Below are 15,430 nucleotides of genomic sequence, written 5' to 3'. Positions count from 1 at the left end.
AGTCACTTCAGTCATGTCTGACTCTGTGCGACCCCATAGAAGGCAGCCCACCAGGCTCCCCCGTCCCTGGGATTCTCCAGGCAAGAACACTGGAGTGGGTTGCCATTTCCTTCTCCAATGCATGAAAGTGAAAAGTGAAAGTGAAGTTGCTCAGTCGTGTCCGACTCTTCGTGACCCCACGGACTGCAGCCTACCAGGCTCCTCCATCCATGGGATTTTCCAGGCAAGAGTACTGGAGTGGGGTGCCATTGCCTTCTCCGGTACTTAAACGTACAGTTCCACAAATGATTGTAAGCAATTCCCAGCTAGATACCTTTCACAGTGAGGAGGCTCCAAAGGCTCAGCACCAGCTCTGCACAGAAACTTGTTTCCTGTGTCTCTTGCTTCTGGAGTCTCTCCCACCACCATCCTGTCAACGTCCTAGGCTGACTTCTCATTTGGGAAGTTGTTTTTTCCCTCTGAGACGAAGTCGTTCCAAAGCCTCCCATCTCATTTCATACTTATTTTAGGAACAATGGCTGAGTTCACCACTTCATTGCCTTTTGCCAGTTTCTCCTAGCAACTGCTCTCAGATACAGCGAAAATCATGTTTAGCTTACAAAATCCAATTTAGAAGAAAACCAAGCAAGAGTTTAACTTGTTTCATCACAATTCATGTAATTATAGAGATGCTTTAGGTTTCTCTGCACCCTGACTTTCCTGTCAAGTAGTTTATAATAACAGCTAACATTTATGGAGTGTTTGCAACGCACTGGGCCTCATGCCAAGCGCTTTACACACCTTGTCTTAATTAATCCTCCCAGCTACCCCCCCAAGGTGTCCATATCATTACCTCCACTCTCCTAGTGGAAACTGAGGCTCAGAGAAGCTAAGATCACCCCCCCTAGAAAGTGGCAGGGCCAGGATATGAAAACTGCGCTTAACCACCATGCTCTTCTACTTCCCCCCTCTAATCTGAAAAGAAACCCTTAGGTTTGGGGCTTCTTTGTTTATAGACTGAAGCCCCGTATCTTTTTTAAAGACTTTTTTTGATGTGGATCATTTTTAAAGTCTTGATTGAATATGTTACAATATTGTTTCTGTTTAACGTTTTGGTTTTTTGGCCCTGAGACATGTTGGATGTCAGCTCCCCAGTGAGGGATCGAACCTGCACCCCTGCAGGGTGAAGTCTCAGCCGCTGGACCACCAGGGAAGCCCCTGAAGGCCCCTATTGTAATGTGTATACTGTCCCCATGACTTAGATGCTTTGCAAGTTCAGATTTTTTATATTCTTTTGTTCAGTACTTGTCAATTTCCAAAATGTTTTTCATCTGAGAGGACATTTTATTTATGAGACATTTTCATGTCATACATATTTCCTATTATTTACACTCTAGAGTCAACTACATTTGTGTAAATGTTTTATATCAATTTATAATAAATAGTTATTGTTATCCCTTGCTTTACCCTTCCTCATTTGTGTATGTCTGTACTGCAACTGAACTTATTTGGCAATAACGAATACCTAATCTGTGCCACGTTAGCTCTAAGATGATGATGCTTTGTGCATTCTCTTTCCCAAGTCCACTGAATACAATCTAAACATGGTTTTCTAAGCTCAGTCTTCCTAAGGTATTTCTGAATAAAACACTGGACCATTTTCCTTTTTTCAATCTTTGGCCTCGCCTGTCATCTTCTTCACCCTGTGCATTTTTTATTGCTACTCTCACTCTTTATCGTAGCACCCGTTTCTTGGGTTTTTAACTTGCACCAGTGGAGTTTAAAGCAGCAAGACTGCAGCAAAAACCCTGTCGTCAATGTTCATGGAGTCCTTAATACCCTCCCGCTGACTGTGAGGGTCACCGTTACCCTCCTTGTTTTGTGTGCTGGCCATTTCCACTTAGTCCTGTGGTCATGGGAAATCAGTCACTTCACTGCTGGGAGCTGGGCTACAGAGATCAGAGTGAGACAGCCCTGCCCTCAGGAGACCCACAGCCCAGAAGACGAGAGAGACCGGCAAGCTAAAGCACACCAGCTGAACAAATAGAACAGACACGTGCACAGACTGGAGTAGCAGAGAGGAGACAGTGATGGACACGTGTGGGGAGAAGGGCTCAGAGCCAGTTCTTGGAGCAGCCAACAACTGAGCCAGGATAATAAGTTTGTCAGGTGGACAAAATTAGAAGACTGGGGAGATCAAATTCCAAATAGGGAGACTAATACGTGCAAGTAATGGCCCAAATTTCACCCACAAATGTTTTGATCAACCAACATGGGTATTTTTGATGTGATTTAGTGGCCAACATTGATCAATTTGGAAACTTCATGTAAATATACACATTTCTAATTTCTTTAAAAAAAAGTCAGTACATCTGGCAGCACAATCCAGCATTTCCTCATCAATTGAAACTTTTAAACAGTTTTTTAAATAAGGTATTGGGTTGGCCTGAAAGTTCATTCAGGTTTTCCCATAAGATGGTACAGAAAAACCTGAACCAATATATACTGTTCAGTAAGCCACAATCCCCACCACCTCATAATAACCTACACTCAAGCAGTGCACTCACATTATCCATCCTTGAGTTGGCAGTTTCTACCAATTCTTGAAAAAAAAATCAGCAGCCAATGCATCCAGCCTAGAAACACTTCCTTTTTCAGCAGTTTGGTCATCATGCTAATTTACTGAGATGGAGTCTCTCTCATAAGTCCTTTGGTTCTCTTTCTGTCATGTGGCTCTCAAGTTGAACTTTCTCTCTGCATAACTTTCCTAAATTTTAAATAAGGAATAAGGAGCTTTTCCGCTACTAGCCATTTCTTTAGCTACCAGCTTACTCTGTTTATTGCACTAAATCTCTTCTTCCTATTTACATACAGTACCAAGCTTCCTTTTCCTTCCCTTCTTCTCTCAACGTCACTCAGTCATAACAAAATCTCCATCTGTTTGTTTTGCTCTTTCATCACATTTCTTTACATTTGCTAGAGAGACCTCAACAGAATGATTAAGACTCAGGCTCAGGAGACAGACACATTCAAATCTCTGCCATTTTCTTAGTTGTATGGCTTTGGGGAGGTTACCTTATCTCTCTGGACATCAGTTTTCTGAGCTGATGGAGAATGGTGAGAGACTTGCCTCTCAACTAAGTGAGCCAGTGTACCCACCGCAGGGTCTAGCTCACCTAGCTAGCATTGCTGTAGACACTGTGTCCTCTCAGATACGTCTGCAGCTGGGCAGACCTTCCGTTTCATTCCTTCCAGTTATGCCTTATCTTATTCTAGAACATGTCCCACCTCCACAAGGACTACCTGGAAGAAACACTAGGTTTTCTTTCACTTGATCCGTCACTGAGTTTGTTTGCCTGGTTTTTCCTTCTTGTCAGACTCTTTTATGTTCTGTATACCTCTGATAAATTTCCCAGCTTCTGAAACAATGTTACAGCCATTATCAAGTTATCAGGAAAACGTTCTCTCAGTTTACATTCCTCAGTCTCTATTTTGTTCCTGAAAACACATCATTTTGGTAAAGCATGTCCCAGATTGCTAACATGTGTATCTAAATAAAGATCTGTGAATCCTGAGCACTTGCAGATGGATTCTAAATATTTGACAGTGTAGGTCCCTTTGCTCCAAGAGGCAGATGAAGTTGCTGCTGTAAAAGAGGCTATATTTCCCTGGGATGGTTTTGCATTTTGCATCTTGGAGGGCACACTTTTTTTTTTCCAGCAGTCCCTATAACATGGCTGTGTTTTAGGGAATAAGTCTTGGCTGCATCAGGATGAATTCTTTCCTCTGATCATTAGAGCACCTGATCCTTGGTTAGTAATACTGACCTCACAACTAGGTTCTGGTTCTCACACATATCTCTCAAATCACACCCAAAATCTGTTTGCTACTTTTCCTGTAACTATCAGTACAAAATAATGCTATATTAACCCAGTTACACAATAATGCCTTGATCTACTGTTTGATTATCTTCAGAAATATCTGAATTGGGAACGACAAGTTTGGACTCCTCTTGCACCATCAAAAGGCAAACTCTAATAAGTTGTCAGCAGCACTGTGGCGGGGGTGGGTAGAGACAAGAGAAGGAGGAAATGTGCAGTCTTCCATCTTGCAGGACCAGATGGTCCAGAATTCCACGTGTGAACCCAGATCCGTCCAGCTGTCCTGTAATTTCCAGAGTCAGTCGAGGCTTGTGATCTTAGTGGGGAGGTATTCTAGATACAACAGCCCATGGCATGTTCTGGGTCTTTTTTTCAGGATGACTGACAAGAATCATTCAGTAGACACATTCATTAAAAATCAGTGTGCCTTTCACATGTGTTCATATTGAGTCCTGAATACAATCCCAAACTGTAAGAGATGACATTTCAGGGTATTATTAGGAAAAATTTTTCTGATCCTATCCTTATAATCCTTATCCCTCACTTCCCTTGTGGCTCAGCTGGTAAAGAATCCACCTGCAATGTGGGAGACCTGGGTTCAATCCCTGGGTTGGAAAGATCCCCTGGAGAAGGGAAAGGCTACCCACTCCAGTATTCTGGCCTGGAGAATTCCATGGACTGTATAGTCCATGGGTTCGCAAAGAGTCGGACACAACTGAGTGACTTTCACTTCACTCAGTTCAGTTCAGTCGCTCAGTCGTGTCTGACTCTTTGCAACCCCATGAATCGCAGCACACCAGGCCTCCCTGTCCATCATCAACTCCCAGAGTTCACTCAAACTCACGTCCATCGAGTCGGTAATGCCATCCAGCCATCTCATCCTCTGTCGTCCCCTTCTCCTCCTGCCCCTAATTCCTCCCAGCATCAGAGTCTTTTCCAAGGAGTCAACTCTTCGCATGAGGTAGCCAAAGTACTGGAGTTTCAGCTTTAGCATCATTCCTTCCAAAGAACACCCAGGGCAGATCTCCTTTAGAATGGACTGATTGGATCTCCTTGCAGTCCAAGGGACTCTCAAGAGTCTTCTGCAACACCACAGTTCAAAAGCATCAATTCTTCCACGTTCAGCTTTCTTCACTTCACTATCCCTCTCTTAAATTCAATTGTTTTTAATTATATAAAAAGCTATTTTCTAATCCAGACCATGGTCAAAGTGAAACCATAAAATAAAATTTCAATATGTAACATCCTTCCTTTGGGAATTTTTTTGGCTCATACAGTAACCAATAACCATATAGGAAAAAAGTACATATCTGGACCCCACTAGAACAATTTTACCTCATGCTTAGTTTTCTTATCTGTGGACTTTCAAACAAGTGGGCAGCTTCATTTCATTGTCAACTTGACCAGAGTTGAGTGATGAGGGTCAGAATTTCCATCATGAAACCAGGGAAAGAACAGTCATCAAGTGACCCAGATTCTAGGTCTAGCTCGTTCACTTTCTAGCTGGATGTCCTTAAGCAATACAAATTGGCTGGTTGCTGCCCAAGACACCCCACATTCGTGTCTTGCTTGGCCAATAGAATGTTTTTTAATTGGTAAATATTAATTAAAATCAAAATGCCCACGTCCTCTTCAAAAACGCAAAGATGGCAACAACGAACCAACATTCCTGCATGACAATGGTTGTCCAAAGCCAAGTAGACCGACAGCCTTAGAGGGGTGTGCACCCCCAGGACGCCGCAGTCTCCACCTCTCCCTGTTGTCTGGCACCAGCTCTGCTTTACTTAATTACCTAAGCTACTGGCTCTAATCAGCATGTGATTTTGCTACCCTGTTTTAGTCATTTATCTGTTGGTTTCTGGGAGCCCTCCATCCATCCACCCTCTCCTGGATACACTTTAATTTTTCAGTTATTCTTATAATGTGAAGCATATAATAGAAGCATTTCTCCAGATGTCCTTAATATTAAAACGTCCACATTAAATTGTTAGCTCATACTAGACGTGAGTCTGAGTGAACTCCGGGAGTTGGTGATGGAAAGGGAGGCCTGGCGTGCTGCGATTCACGGAGTCTCAAAGAGTCAGTCACGACTGATCAACTGAACTGAACTGAGCTTGGGAGCAATTAAAACCCCAGGTCTTGCTCACATGAATTATCTCATGAAGTTGACTGCCAAACATGGTCTGCTCTACCTGCAATTTTTTAAAAATGAGAATCTGTAGCTCTGGCCTGAATTTTTATATTTCTCATAGGGATCTGTGATTATCAAATATGTCATAATATGAAATCATCAAAAGCTTTGAAATAAAGCCCTAGGCAAGCACAAGATATTTTGTCATTTAAATACACGTAGACTGTATATTGACAAAGAGGGTTTATGACCTTTATTTTTCTGTGTTTTGGGAGTTTTTTAACTGCTTAAAATATACCTTTTAATGTATCTTAAAACTGAATAATATAACCAATCAGATATTACTTTGCTGAGAGATACCTTGTCAGAAGTGCATTTTAATCAAAAATGACCTATAAAACCATATAACTCTCTATAAAACCACTCTCTTTCTATGAGCTTTATTAAGCAAGTTGACACCCTGCCCTACTATGCACAGAAGGGAATTCATTTCACTTGTACCACATTCACATGTTCTGCATACAAATGAGAAGGCACTAAAAACAACATCACATACCCTGATGTTCACAAAAAATACTTAAACCATATCACTGGTTTTGAATCCTCTCTTAATTTTTATGTTTTATATTCTTATACTTATAATAAATTTGTTGTTCATCAGAAGCAATCCACAGTCATTTAATGTTAATGTCAGAAAGCAAAATATGTAAAAATACCAAAAAGAAAAGCAGATGCGAGTTGAAACGCAGAAGGAAAAGACGTGATCCAAACCATCCCTGGGCTGTTTGTGAGACAAGCAGCAGTAGCTCTTGGCTGGGCAGAGGGCAGACACCACTGTGCTTTTCTCTCTCTCCTCCTCTCACGCCTCTCTTTGTGTTTTAGATCGGAGCACAGTGCTACCTGGAATGCTCGGCCCTGACCCAGAAAGGTCTCAAAGCAGTTTTTGATGAAGCAATCCTCACCATTTTCCATCCCAAGAAAAAGAAGAAACACTGCTCCCAGTGTCACAGCTGCTGTTCAATTATCTGAGGTGGCTTGAGACCCACCTCCACCCCACAAAGGGTAAGAATGGCAGCCAATCTCTGTGACCCAGCTCAAGCCAAAAGGAGGGCATGACCAGAGAGGAAGTCCCTGACCCAGAGGCTTGCCCCTCCACCCTGTGAGCCCTCCCAAGCACAGCACACTATCAGCCAACTGCCACATCCTCCATACCAGCCAGAAGCATCCACGTTGCACACTCCACGAGAATGCTGAGCCCAGATCCCAGCCAGTGCCACCACTGACCACGTGGGAAACAAAGTCAAGGCCATCTTGAGTTTTCCATCATCCCCTCCAAGGGCATGAAGCTGATAGGAAATCATCATAGGAAAACCAAAAAAAAAAAGAACTTGGTTCTTGTCTTTTACAAAACATGGGAATATGATACTAACCTTTTTTCTTGAATCTGCTGTTCTCCTATGTGTCTTACGTTAATTTGTATTATTTTAAGAAATTACTAATTTACCAGTTTACTCAGGCCTTATAAAACCATGCCAAACTATCTTAAAGAAAAAGGTTTTGATGTTCATTCCTATTTTCAGCATGTTTCTACCAAAGCTATTAAAACCAACATGTACCTCTGAATGCCTGACTGTAAGAAGATACAAGGAAATGTTGAAACTTTTGGAAATATGTGAAGCCATAATTTCTGAACCTGATTGAAAGAGACACCACCTGAACTGTTGCAGGTCTGCGTTTGTTGCCTAAAATTCACCCCCAGAAATGCTTACGTTGACTGGTCACTTTATTTTTTCCACGTTATATTGTCATTGTTGTTGTTTAGTTGATAAGTCAGGTCTGACTCTTTGCAATTCTTTGGACTGCAGCACACCAGACTTCCCTGTCCTTCATTATCTCCCAGAGTTTCCTCAAACTCATGTCCATTGAGTCAGTGATGTCATTCAACCGTTGCATCCTCTGTCTCCCCCTTCTCCTCTTGCCTTCAATCTTTCCCAGCATCAGGGTCTTTTCCAATGAGTTGGCTCTTTAAAATTACAAATGAACTGTGCTTTTAAGAAAGTAGAATTTCTGCTTTTCAATCAAACTGATTAGGAAGAGAATATGGCAGACCTATCTTTTTAAAAAATAATTATTCGTTAAAGTGAAATTTCCTGCTCCCTCCCTTCCCCACTGTATGCCTCTTTCCTCTCTTGATTTCACACTCTTTCCCATGCCCAATAATAACTTGATTCCAAAGAAGGATCTGACCATAGGATGTAAAAAAGTTGCAAAGGTTAAGCCAAAGTGCCTCAGTTTTCCCTCTCACTTCAACTGAAAGTGCTTCTCAGCTTGTCCCATGGGAGTTCTCATTCATTCTCTTTAAAGGATATTTTCCAAGTATAACTGGTACTAAAATATTGCCCCTCCCTATTTCCTGTATTCATTGTCCCAAATGTGTATTTTGGTCTATATCCATGAATACCAAGCTCTGGATCCATCTATGCCCTGCTTCCAAAATGATGTGCTCTATGGAACAGGGACTTTGGCCCTGGGGAAGAGACTCTTCCAAACATCCAGGGATTCTTGTATCTCAGAGTGATTTATTTCCTAGCTTTTAATTAGAGACTGTGAAGGCTTCTAATTAGTCTTATTTGCTTACAGTTATCCTAGAAACACCCAGGTAGGCACTTTATTTTTATTTCAACTGCATAAGCAAAGTGCCTCTTTGCAGCATGAAATTACACGAATTTTAGTTTAAGAATTTCTAGATTCACACTCCTGTTGGAAAAATCCTGTCTTTCTAGTTCTTTATGCTCCTGGAGGAAGCACATTTAAAAAGGAGCATACAGTATTGGTCTTTTCTGTGAAGACCTTCCGTGACACCCCCCCCTAGTTTTTTGGGTTTTGTTTGTTTGAAATTTTTGAAATGTGCTTTCCTCTCTTCTATATTTCAAGTTTTATTTCTCTTCTCCCCCGTCTAGTTGCTGAACATTTTCTTGAATACACACACACCCCACCTAAAAGAAAACGGGAGTTTTGTAAGTCAAAGCTTGACATTTAGAGAAAACAAGGACATTCTCTCTTTGTAAATGGAAATCAACCATGTATAAACTGTAACTCTGCAGACTTTGAGTTCATCCTTTACAAACAATAATGAGCATTTAGCCCTATAATAAATGAAGTGCCGTTACCTGGTTTTGTTACATTATTGTGTGGTTGCTGCTGCTGCTAAGTCGCTTCAGTCATGTCCAACTCTGTGCGACCCCATAGACAGCAGCCCATCAGGCTCCCCTGTCCCTGGGATTCTCCAGGCAAGAACACTGGAGCGAGTTGCCATTTCCTTCTCCAATGTATGAAAGTGAAAAGTGAAAGTGAAGTCGCTCAGTCGTGTCTGACTCTTAGCGACCCCATGGACTGCAGCCTACCAGGCTCCTCCATCCATGGGATTTTCCAGGCAAGAGTACTGGAGTGGGGTGCCATTGCCTTCTCCTTATGTCTTGCTAAAGAGCCACTCCTCACTGATGTGGATGAAAAATTGAGAACAGTGTGTTTGCTCTGCCAAGGAGAATTTTCCAGATGTGTGCACTCAACAGGCAAATGGTTCCCCAGGTCATCACCTCCCTAATGGGCCACAGAGATTAACTTGTTCATAGTGGGAGATCTCTCTCTTGCCTAGAACCAGAACCTGGAGAGACAGTGTCTGTGTGGAGCCCAGGCACTTAGAGGTTTTAGGAGCTACTTGTTGAATAAAATAATGAAGAACAAAGCAATCTAAAAGAGTTCATGTCATTCCACCAAATTAATCACGTATTCCCTGTTTCATGGCAATAGGTAGTTTATGTCTCTAAAAAAAAAAAAAGTTTTCTGCCATAAAATTGAATAAAACTATATTCTGAAACCAAAGATTGAAAGACATAGAAATCCCAACAAGGACCCTTTAAAGGTCTACACCATCTTCAAAGTCAAGAAGGGGCAACAGATCGCTACTGAAGGTGTAGTCTTGACTTTTCTGAGATAGAAGAAGCTATAATCCAATTTCCTCATTGTACAGATGAGAAAATACAAGCCCAGATGAGTTAAAAGAGATATGTTGTGACAAAGCTGGACAGATCTCAGCTGTTCTGCTTCCCATCCAGTGCCTTTCATCTCCATACTGTAATCTATACTGGTGGCTCAGATGGTAAAGAATCTGCCTGCAATGCGGGAGATCTGGGTTCAATCCCTGGGTCAGGAAGATCCCCTAGAAAAAGGAATGGCAACCCATTTCAGTATTCTTTTTTTTTTTTTTTTTTAATATTTATTCACTTATTTGGCTGCACCAAGCCTTAGTTGCAGATGTGGGATCTAGTTCCTGGACCAGGAAACAAACCTGGGCCCCCTGCATTGGGAGCTGAGAGTCTTAACCACTGGACCAGCAGGGAAGTCCCCCATTTCAGTATTCTTGCCTGGAGAATTCCATGGACAGATGAGTCTGGCGGGCTACAGTCCCTGGGGTTGCAGAGTTGGATACCACTAAGTGACTAACACTTCACTTTCATACTAGAATCTACTCATTATCAACATATTAAGTTGGAGTTTTGTAGGTATATTACCTGAGTTGCATCTGTTTATCCTATAGATCCTAACCATATTTCAAATATATGACGTGGGCCACTATAATAAGATATACATGTACAGTGTAATATAATCTCAATTTCATGGCTTGATCAGGTAGCTAGTTTGACAGATTTTTTTTTTTCAATCAGATGGTTGGTTGTTTGGTAGAATTAATGGACTTATTTGGAAGACCATGACCAAGTCAGAACCATGTTAACAGTAGAACTCTGGGCTGCTTTCTGCCAAGAAAATTTATACCCAAAGAGCAATTGCTAAATGCAGTAACTGCAGCACTTTCAACAAGAAAGCACTAAACTGGGAAATCAAAAATTGTCACACACATATGACAGGAAGAGAGATTTGGTACTGAGATTTCAATATGTCTGATCATGACATACAAAGAACCTTTTGGAAGATTTCTGGTCTGTAAGAGAAGAGAAGTACCAGATGAAGTGCATGTAGCCATACACACAGCTTTCATAAAACCCAGAATGTGAAAATAACATAAATATCATCATTAAGAGTGCTGGTTCCTATAACCTCACGAAGTAGAGGGTCTTCAAGAAGAAATATATAACCTGAGTGAAGTCGCTCAGTTGTGTCCAACTCTTTGTGACCCTATGGACTGTAGCCTGCCAGGCTCTTCCATCCATGGGGTTTTCCAGGCAAGAATACTGGAGTGGATTGCCATTTCCTTCTCCAATATAACTTGAGGTCAGCCTTTAAAGAGGCAGTGTTCCGGGAGTTGGTGATGGACAGGGAGGCCTGGCGTGCTGTGATTCATGGGGTCGCAAAGAGTCGGACACGACCGAGCAACTGAACTGACTGAACTGATTGCTTTCATAAACGCAGATTCATCCATAAGACCAAAGTGATGGAAGATTAAAAATCAAGGTTTAGCTTTAAAGGAATGTTTGACACCGTGCTGGAGATGATCTTATGTCTTCATTTTTAAATCTACCCCTATGTTTAGAGGCCAGAATACAAAATGTGCATTCTCTTCTGCAGAGAAAACCACAGGTCACTAGCTATTCTCTTAAGAGTCATTGCGTAGGCTGCCCAAGTACAAAGGAAAACTCAAGAAAACATTTCATTTCAAGGACCATTAGAAACAGAAAAAGAGAGAGTGAGAGAGGTCAGGGAAACCAAACTTCTTGCGAAGAAAGTTAGGTACTCTTAAAAAGGAAACATTTAGAGAAGGGAGGAAAACCTAAAACCAAACACGAGGCAAAAACACATATCTGACCATCCTCCTGGAGAATCACCAACTTCTGCCTGGTCTCCAGAGCCATGGAGAAGAAAGCAGGGCCATTCTCATCAAGAGCATTCTATGTTTCTGGGTCTCAAAGCAGAATCAGCCAACAGAATTAATTGTGTAATAATCGTAGATAATACCACCTCGTGATTCATTAAAAATGGATGAAGTGCTGGACAGCGCTCTCTGGGTCTTTACTAGCCAAGCAGGTCATCTCTCTCAAACCTCCTCTGAGGTCATCTCCCTTCAAACCTTCTTATTCATCCTCCTCAAACCTTCTAACATGGAGCGGGCAGGCAAAGGAAACTTACCAAGAAATATGAGTGAATAAATCAGTTTGAAAGTTTCGTTGAAAATGAACATGACTTAAAACCTGAAAAGGATGACTGTGGGATATCTGGAAAGACAGTTACTTGTATGAAGAATATTTATTTATCTTGGCGGGAATAACTCTAAATAGAAAGATTGCATTTAAAATGGACAATGGTGTTACCTTTCTAAAATAAAACATTTCTAAACTCCAAAATTAAAAAATAAAATGCACAACAGCAATGACAGAGTACAAAAATATGAGGCAAGGCAACAATTCATGGTGCTTCCATGGTCAACAAAGAGCAAAGAGGAAATTAAAGCATCAAGCTCTACACACAAGCTCATTGAGCATTAGAGGCTCAGCGCTGCTCTTGGGAGATCTCTTGGGGTTAGGACAGGAATGAGTCAAGGAGGGATGTGTTCATCTGTGAATCTGTGGGATGCAAGTTCAGTAACAGTTCTTGGCTTTTAACTTCCACTACAAGAAACTAGAGGAAAAGCTGCATGATTAATCTTGGTCACAATCTATGCTTTTTTTTTTTTTCCTCCTTGGGATTGGTTCATCTGTGAATTTGTGGGATGCAAGTTCAGTAAAAGTTCTTGGCTTTTAACTTCCACTACAAGAAATTAGAGGAAAAGCTGCATGATTAATCTCAGTCACAATCTATGTTGTTTTTTTCCCTCCTTAGGGAATATTCTGTTAAAATCTAGAGTCATTTTGTGCGTGTTTTAAACATGTTCTACCATGGAAATTTCATTTTGTTCTGAGTTCTGCAGTGACTCAAAAACTTTATGATATGTAGCTGGTATAATTTTGCTGTATTTTCAGCCATGTCCTCCAAGACTCTCGGTATATGCAGTTATCATGGATGAACAGGGGCTGATCAGTGTTTTAGGGATGTGATGTCCAGAGTAATTTGAGGAGAGGGTCCCTAAGACCCAGAGCCAAGTCTCGCCTGGAAGCATGTTTCGCCTCCCAGAGACCCTGAACAAATCAGTCTTTTTTATTTTATGTTAATTCTTTTTTTAAAAAACTTTTAAAAGATTTGTTTATTTAAAAGTAATATCCTGCTCAATATTTTATGTTTTTTTTCCAGAAGCCTTCTTTATTTTTTTAATATAAATTTATTTATTTTAATTGGAGGTTAATTACTTTACAATATTGTATTGGTTTTGCCCTACATCAACATGTTAATTCTTTAAAGAAAAAACAGAAACTCTTTCATAGCAGGTGGTATGTTTGGGACACACCCGAAAGTGCCACCACCTGCTATTTTTTTAAATCAATTTTTGTAAGCAATCAGATTTTTTTCTCACAGAGGGGCTGTGGGCAGACGGTTAATGAATTCTGCATTCTTCTCATTACCTGGCTTAAATTGTTTTGTTTGCTCTGAGTACACAGTAATTGCTGTGTAAGTACATCTCAGGAGCATTTTATCCCGATGGAAACAGTCCACATTCCTCCTCAGGTAATCTCAACAGAGAAAATGATAGACACGGGAAGCATGGCTGAGCTGCTTGCAGACTGGCTTTCTTACCATCTGCTTCTTTGTAATGGCTATCCTGTGTACACTTTTGGTAATTAACAAAATGCCATTTCCTGTACTATAACCTTGAAGTTTATCTTGTGCCGTATTTTGACTTTAATTCATTATACAGTCTTTTTTCCTACTCTCATTTCTGGGTTATCTGAGGGTGACCTCGCCAGCCACTCAAGAAAACTGCCTTCTCTAGCCTCTGTTAGAGTGGGAAATTTGGTACTCAAAGTGAGGTCCAGGGACTAACAGAATGGGCACAACCTGTGAGCTAGTTAGGACTATAGAAGCGCAGTCCTGGGCCAGACCTACTGAATCGGAAGCTGTATTTTAATAAGACCCCAGGTGACTTATGTGCACTTTGAAATTTGAGAAGACTGGCCTATGAGACAACCAAGTTTATCATTAGTCTTTACACTCAAACATATAGCTGCCAGATGATGAAACCATCGGCTTCACCTGTCTCTCTGATGCTATCTTAGGCTAATATTTGAGTTGTCCACATTTACTTGATGGAAAAAAAAAGACTTTCAGAAGTCCTTTCTTTTGCTTTTCATGTGCTTCCCAGCTGCAGTAAAAGAAACAGCATGTTTCGGAATCCAGAGCAGAAAAGCAGCATCTGGTTTGAAAGATCTGATAAATCTCAAGAACTTCTTTTCCGAAAGTCTTTCTGGCATTTATAAGGGAGAGAAAAAAACCTCCAAAATGATTTTCCATCAAGAAATAAGAAAGATTTATATCATGTAACATTATAAACTTATAAAATGAAGATAAAACAAGTTTCTGAGGCATAAAATTTCATTCTTCACTGTTTAAGATAATATTTTAGACAGTTCTCTAGAGGCCAGAATAAGGATTGACTACCACTTGACCTCTATGAAGGGCATCCTCCTGATTTAGATGTTTATTGCTCTAAGCACAGACCAGAATTGTCATCACTTATTCAACACATTTTTACTAAACATCACAGGGGACCATGCTTTGTTAACTCCGCCCATATCCCACCTCGTGTACAAGAGCCTTTTAGAAATTCAAAATTGTACACACACATGCTTAAGCCTCTTATCTTATTCACATTCCACTGTTGCTCCAGAAGACCTGAAGGCAAGTCATACCTACTTTCAAACAAAGAAAGTGCACAAGAATCACTTCTTTTGTACCTACAAATGGCCTACTAATTTCCCAGCTATAATATCAGTGATTCTATCCCAGAATAAGCAACTGATGCTATTATGCAGATCCCATCGCTAAGGGACCATCTCCTCTGGAAAGGACCATCTTCTGCCCCGTGCGGCTCTGATTCTGGTCCTGTCAGTCATCTATTCCTTCACGTGCAAGGCTGCAAGAACCACCTGTGTCCCAAGATATCCTTAAATTGGGTACAGCTTTTAAATTGGGACAGTTTTTACATCTGGAAGCAGCTTGGCTACCCAAAGCAGCTAGCATTCTTGGAAGAGTTTAGCCAAATCCAAAAACAGAATCTTACTAAAGATGATTTTCATTATTGCAGCCTCTTACTCATAACCACTGGTGCAAGCTGCCAAAAAGCACTTCTTACAAAACGGGCTGTGTATCCTCCTAGGGCCCTGCACCCCCACCCATTCACTCCCTTCCCCAGGCCACAAAATAGAGCCTGTTTTCTCTTCCTCATAAGAAACTAATAGGGCAAGGACACTGGCAACAACAATCAATCTCTCTTTAAGAATCCATTTACTTATCATAATTTTTAAATGTCTGATTCTCACTCCCTTTATTGCAACTG

General features: G+C 41.0%; 1 protein-coding gene and 1 long non-coding RNA gene across 5 annotated transcripts in view; one reads left to right on the top strand and one right to left on the bottom strand.

Annotated features, from left to right (window-relative positions):
* The window catches only part of RHOJ (ras homolog family member J), a 105,712-nt gene that overhangs the window by 84,232 nt on the left and 6,050 nt on the right, over nt 1-15,430 (top strand). For 2 of the 3 annotated variants that reach the window (XM_086318915.1, XM_086318914.1), the window contains exon 5: nt 6,874-7,053. In XM_086318915.1, coding sequence (XP_086175041.1) covers nt 6,874-7,020 — 147 coding nt within the window. In that variant the 3' untranslated portion in view covers nt 7,021-7,053. Of the gene's footprint in view, nt 1-6,873; nt 9,161-15,430 lie in introns of those variants that run through there. The other variant, XM_086318912.1, reaches the window with a different exon arrangement.
* The window catches only part of LOC147364210 (uncharacterized), a 151,492-nt gene that overhangs the window by 132,545 nt on the left and 3,517 nt on the right, over nt 1-15,430 (bottom strand). The window lies entirely within an intron of this gene.

Source organism: Bos grunniens, chromosome 10 (assembly GCF_055505025.1).
Source record: "Bos grunniens cultivar Pamir isolate PY7600 chromosome 10, Bosgru_T2T1.0, whole genome shotgun sequence".
In the NCBI taxonomy this organism is placed as follows: domain Eukaryota; kingdom Metazoa; phylum Chordata; class Mammalia; order Artiodactyla; family Bovidae; genus Bos; species Bos grunniens.
The sequence above is the reverse complement of the archived record's forward strand: the minus strand, read 5'-3'. Positions and strand labels throughout refer to the sequence as shown.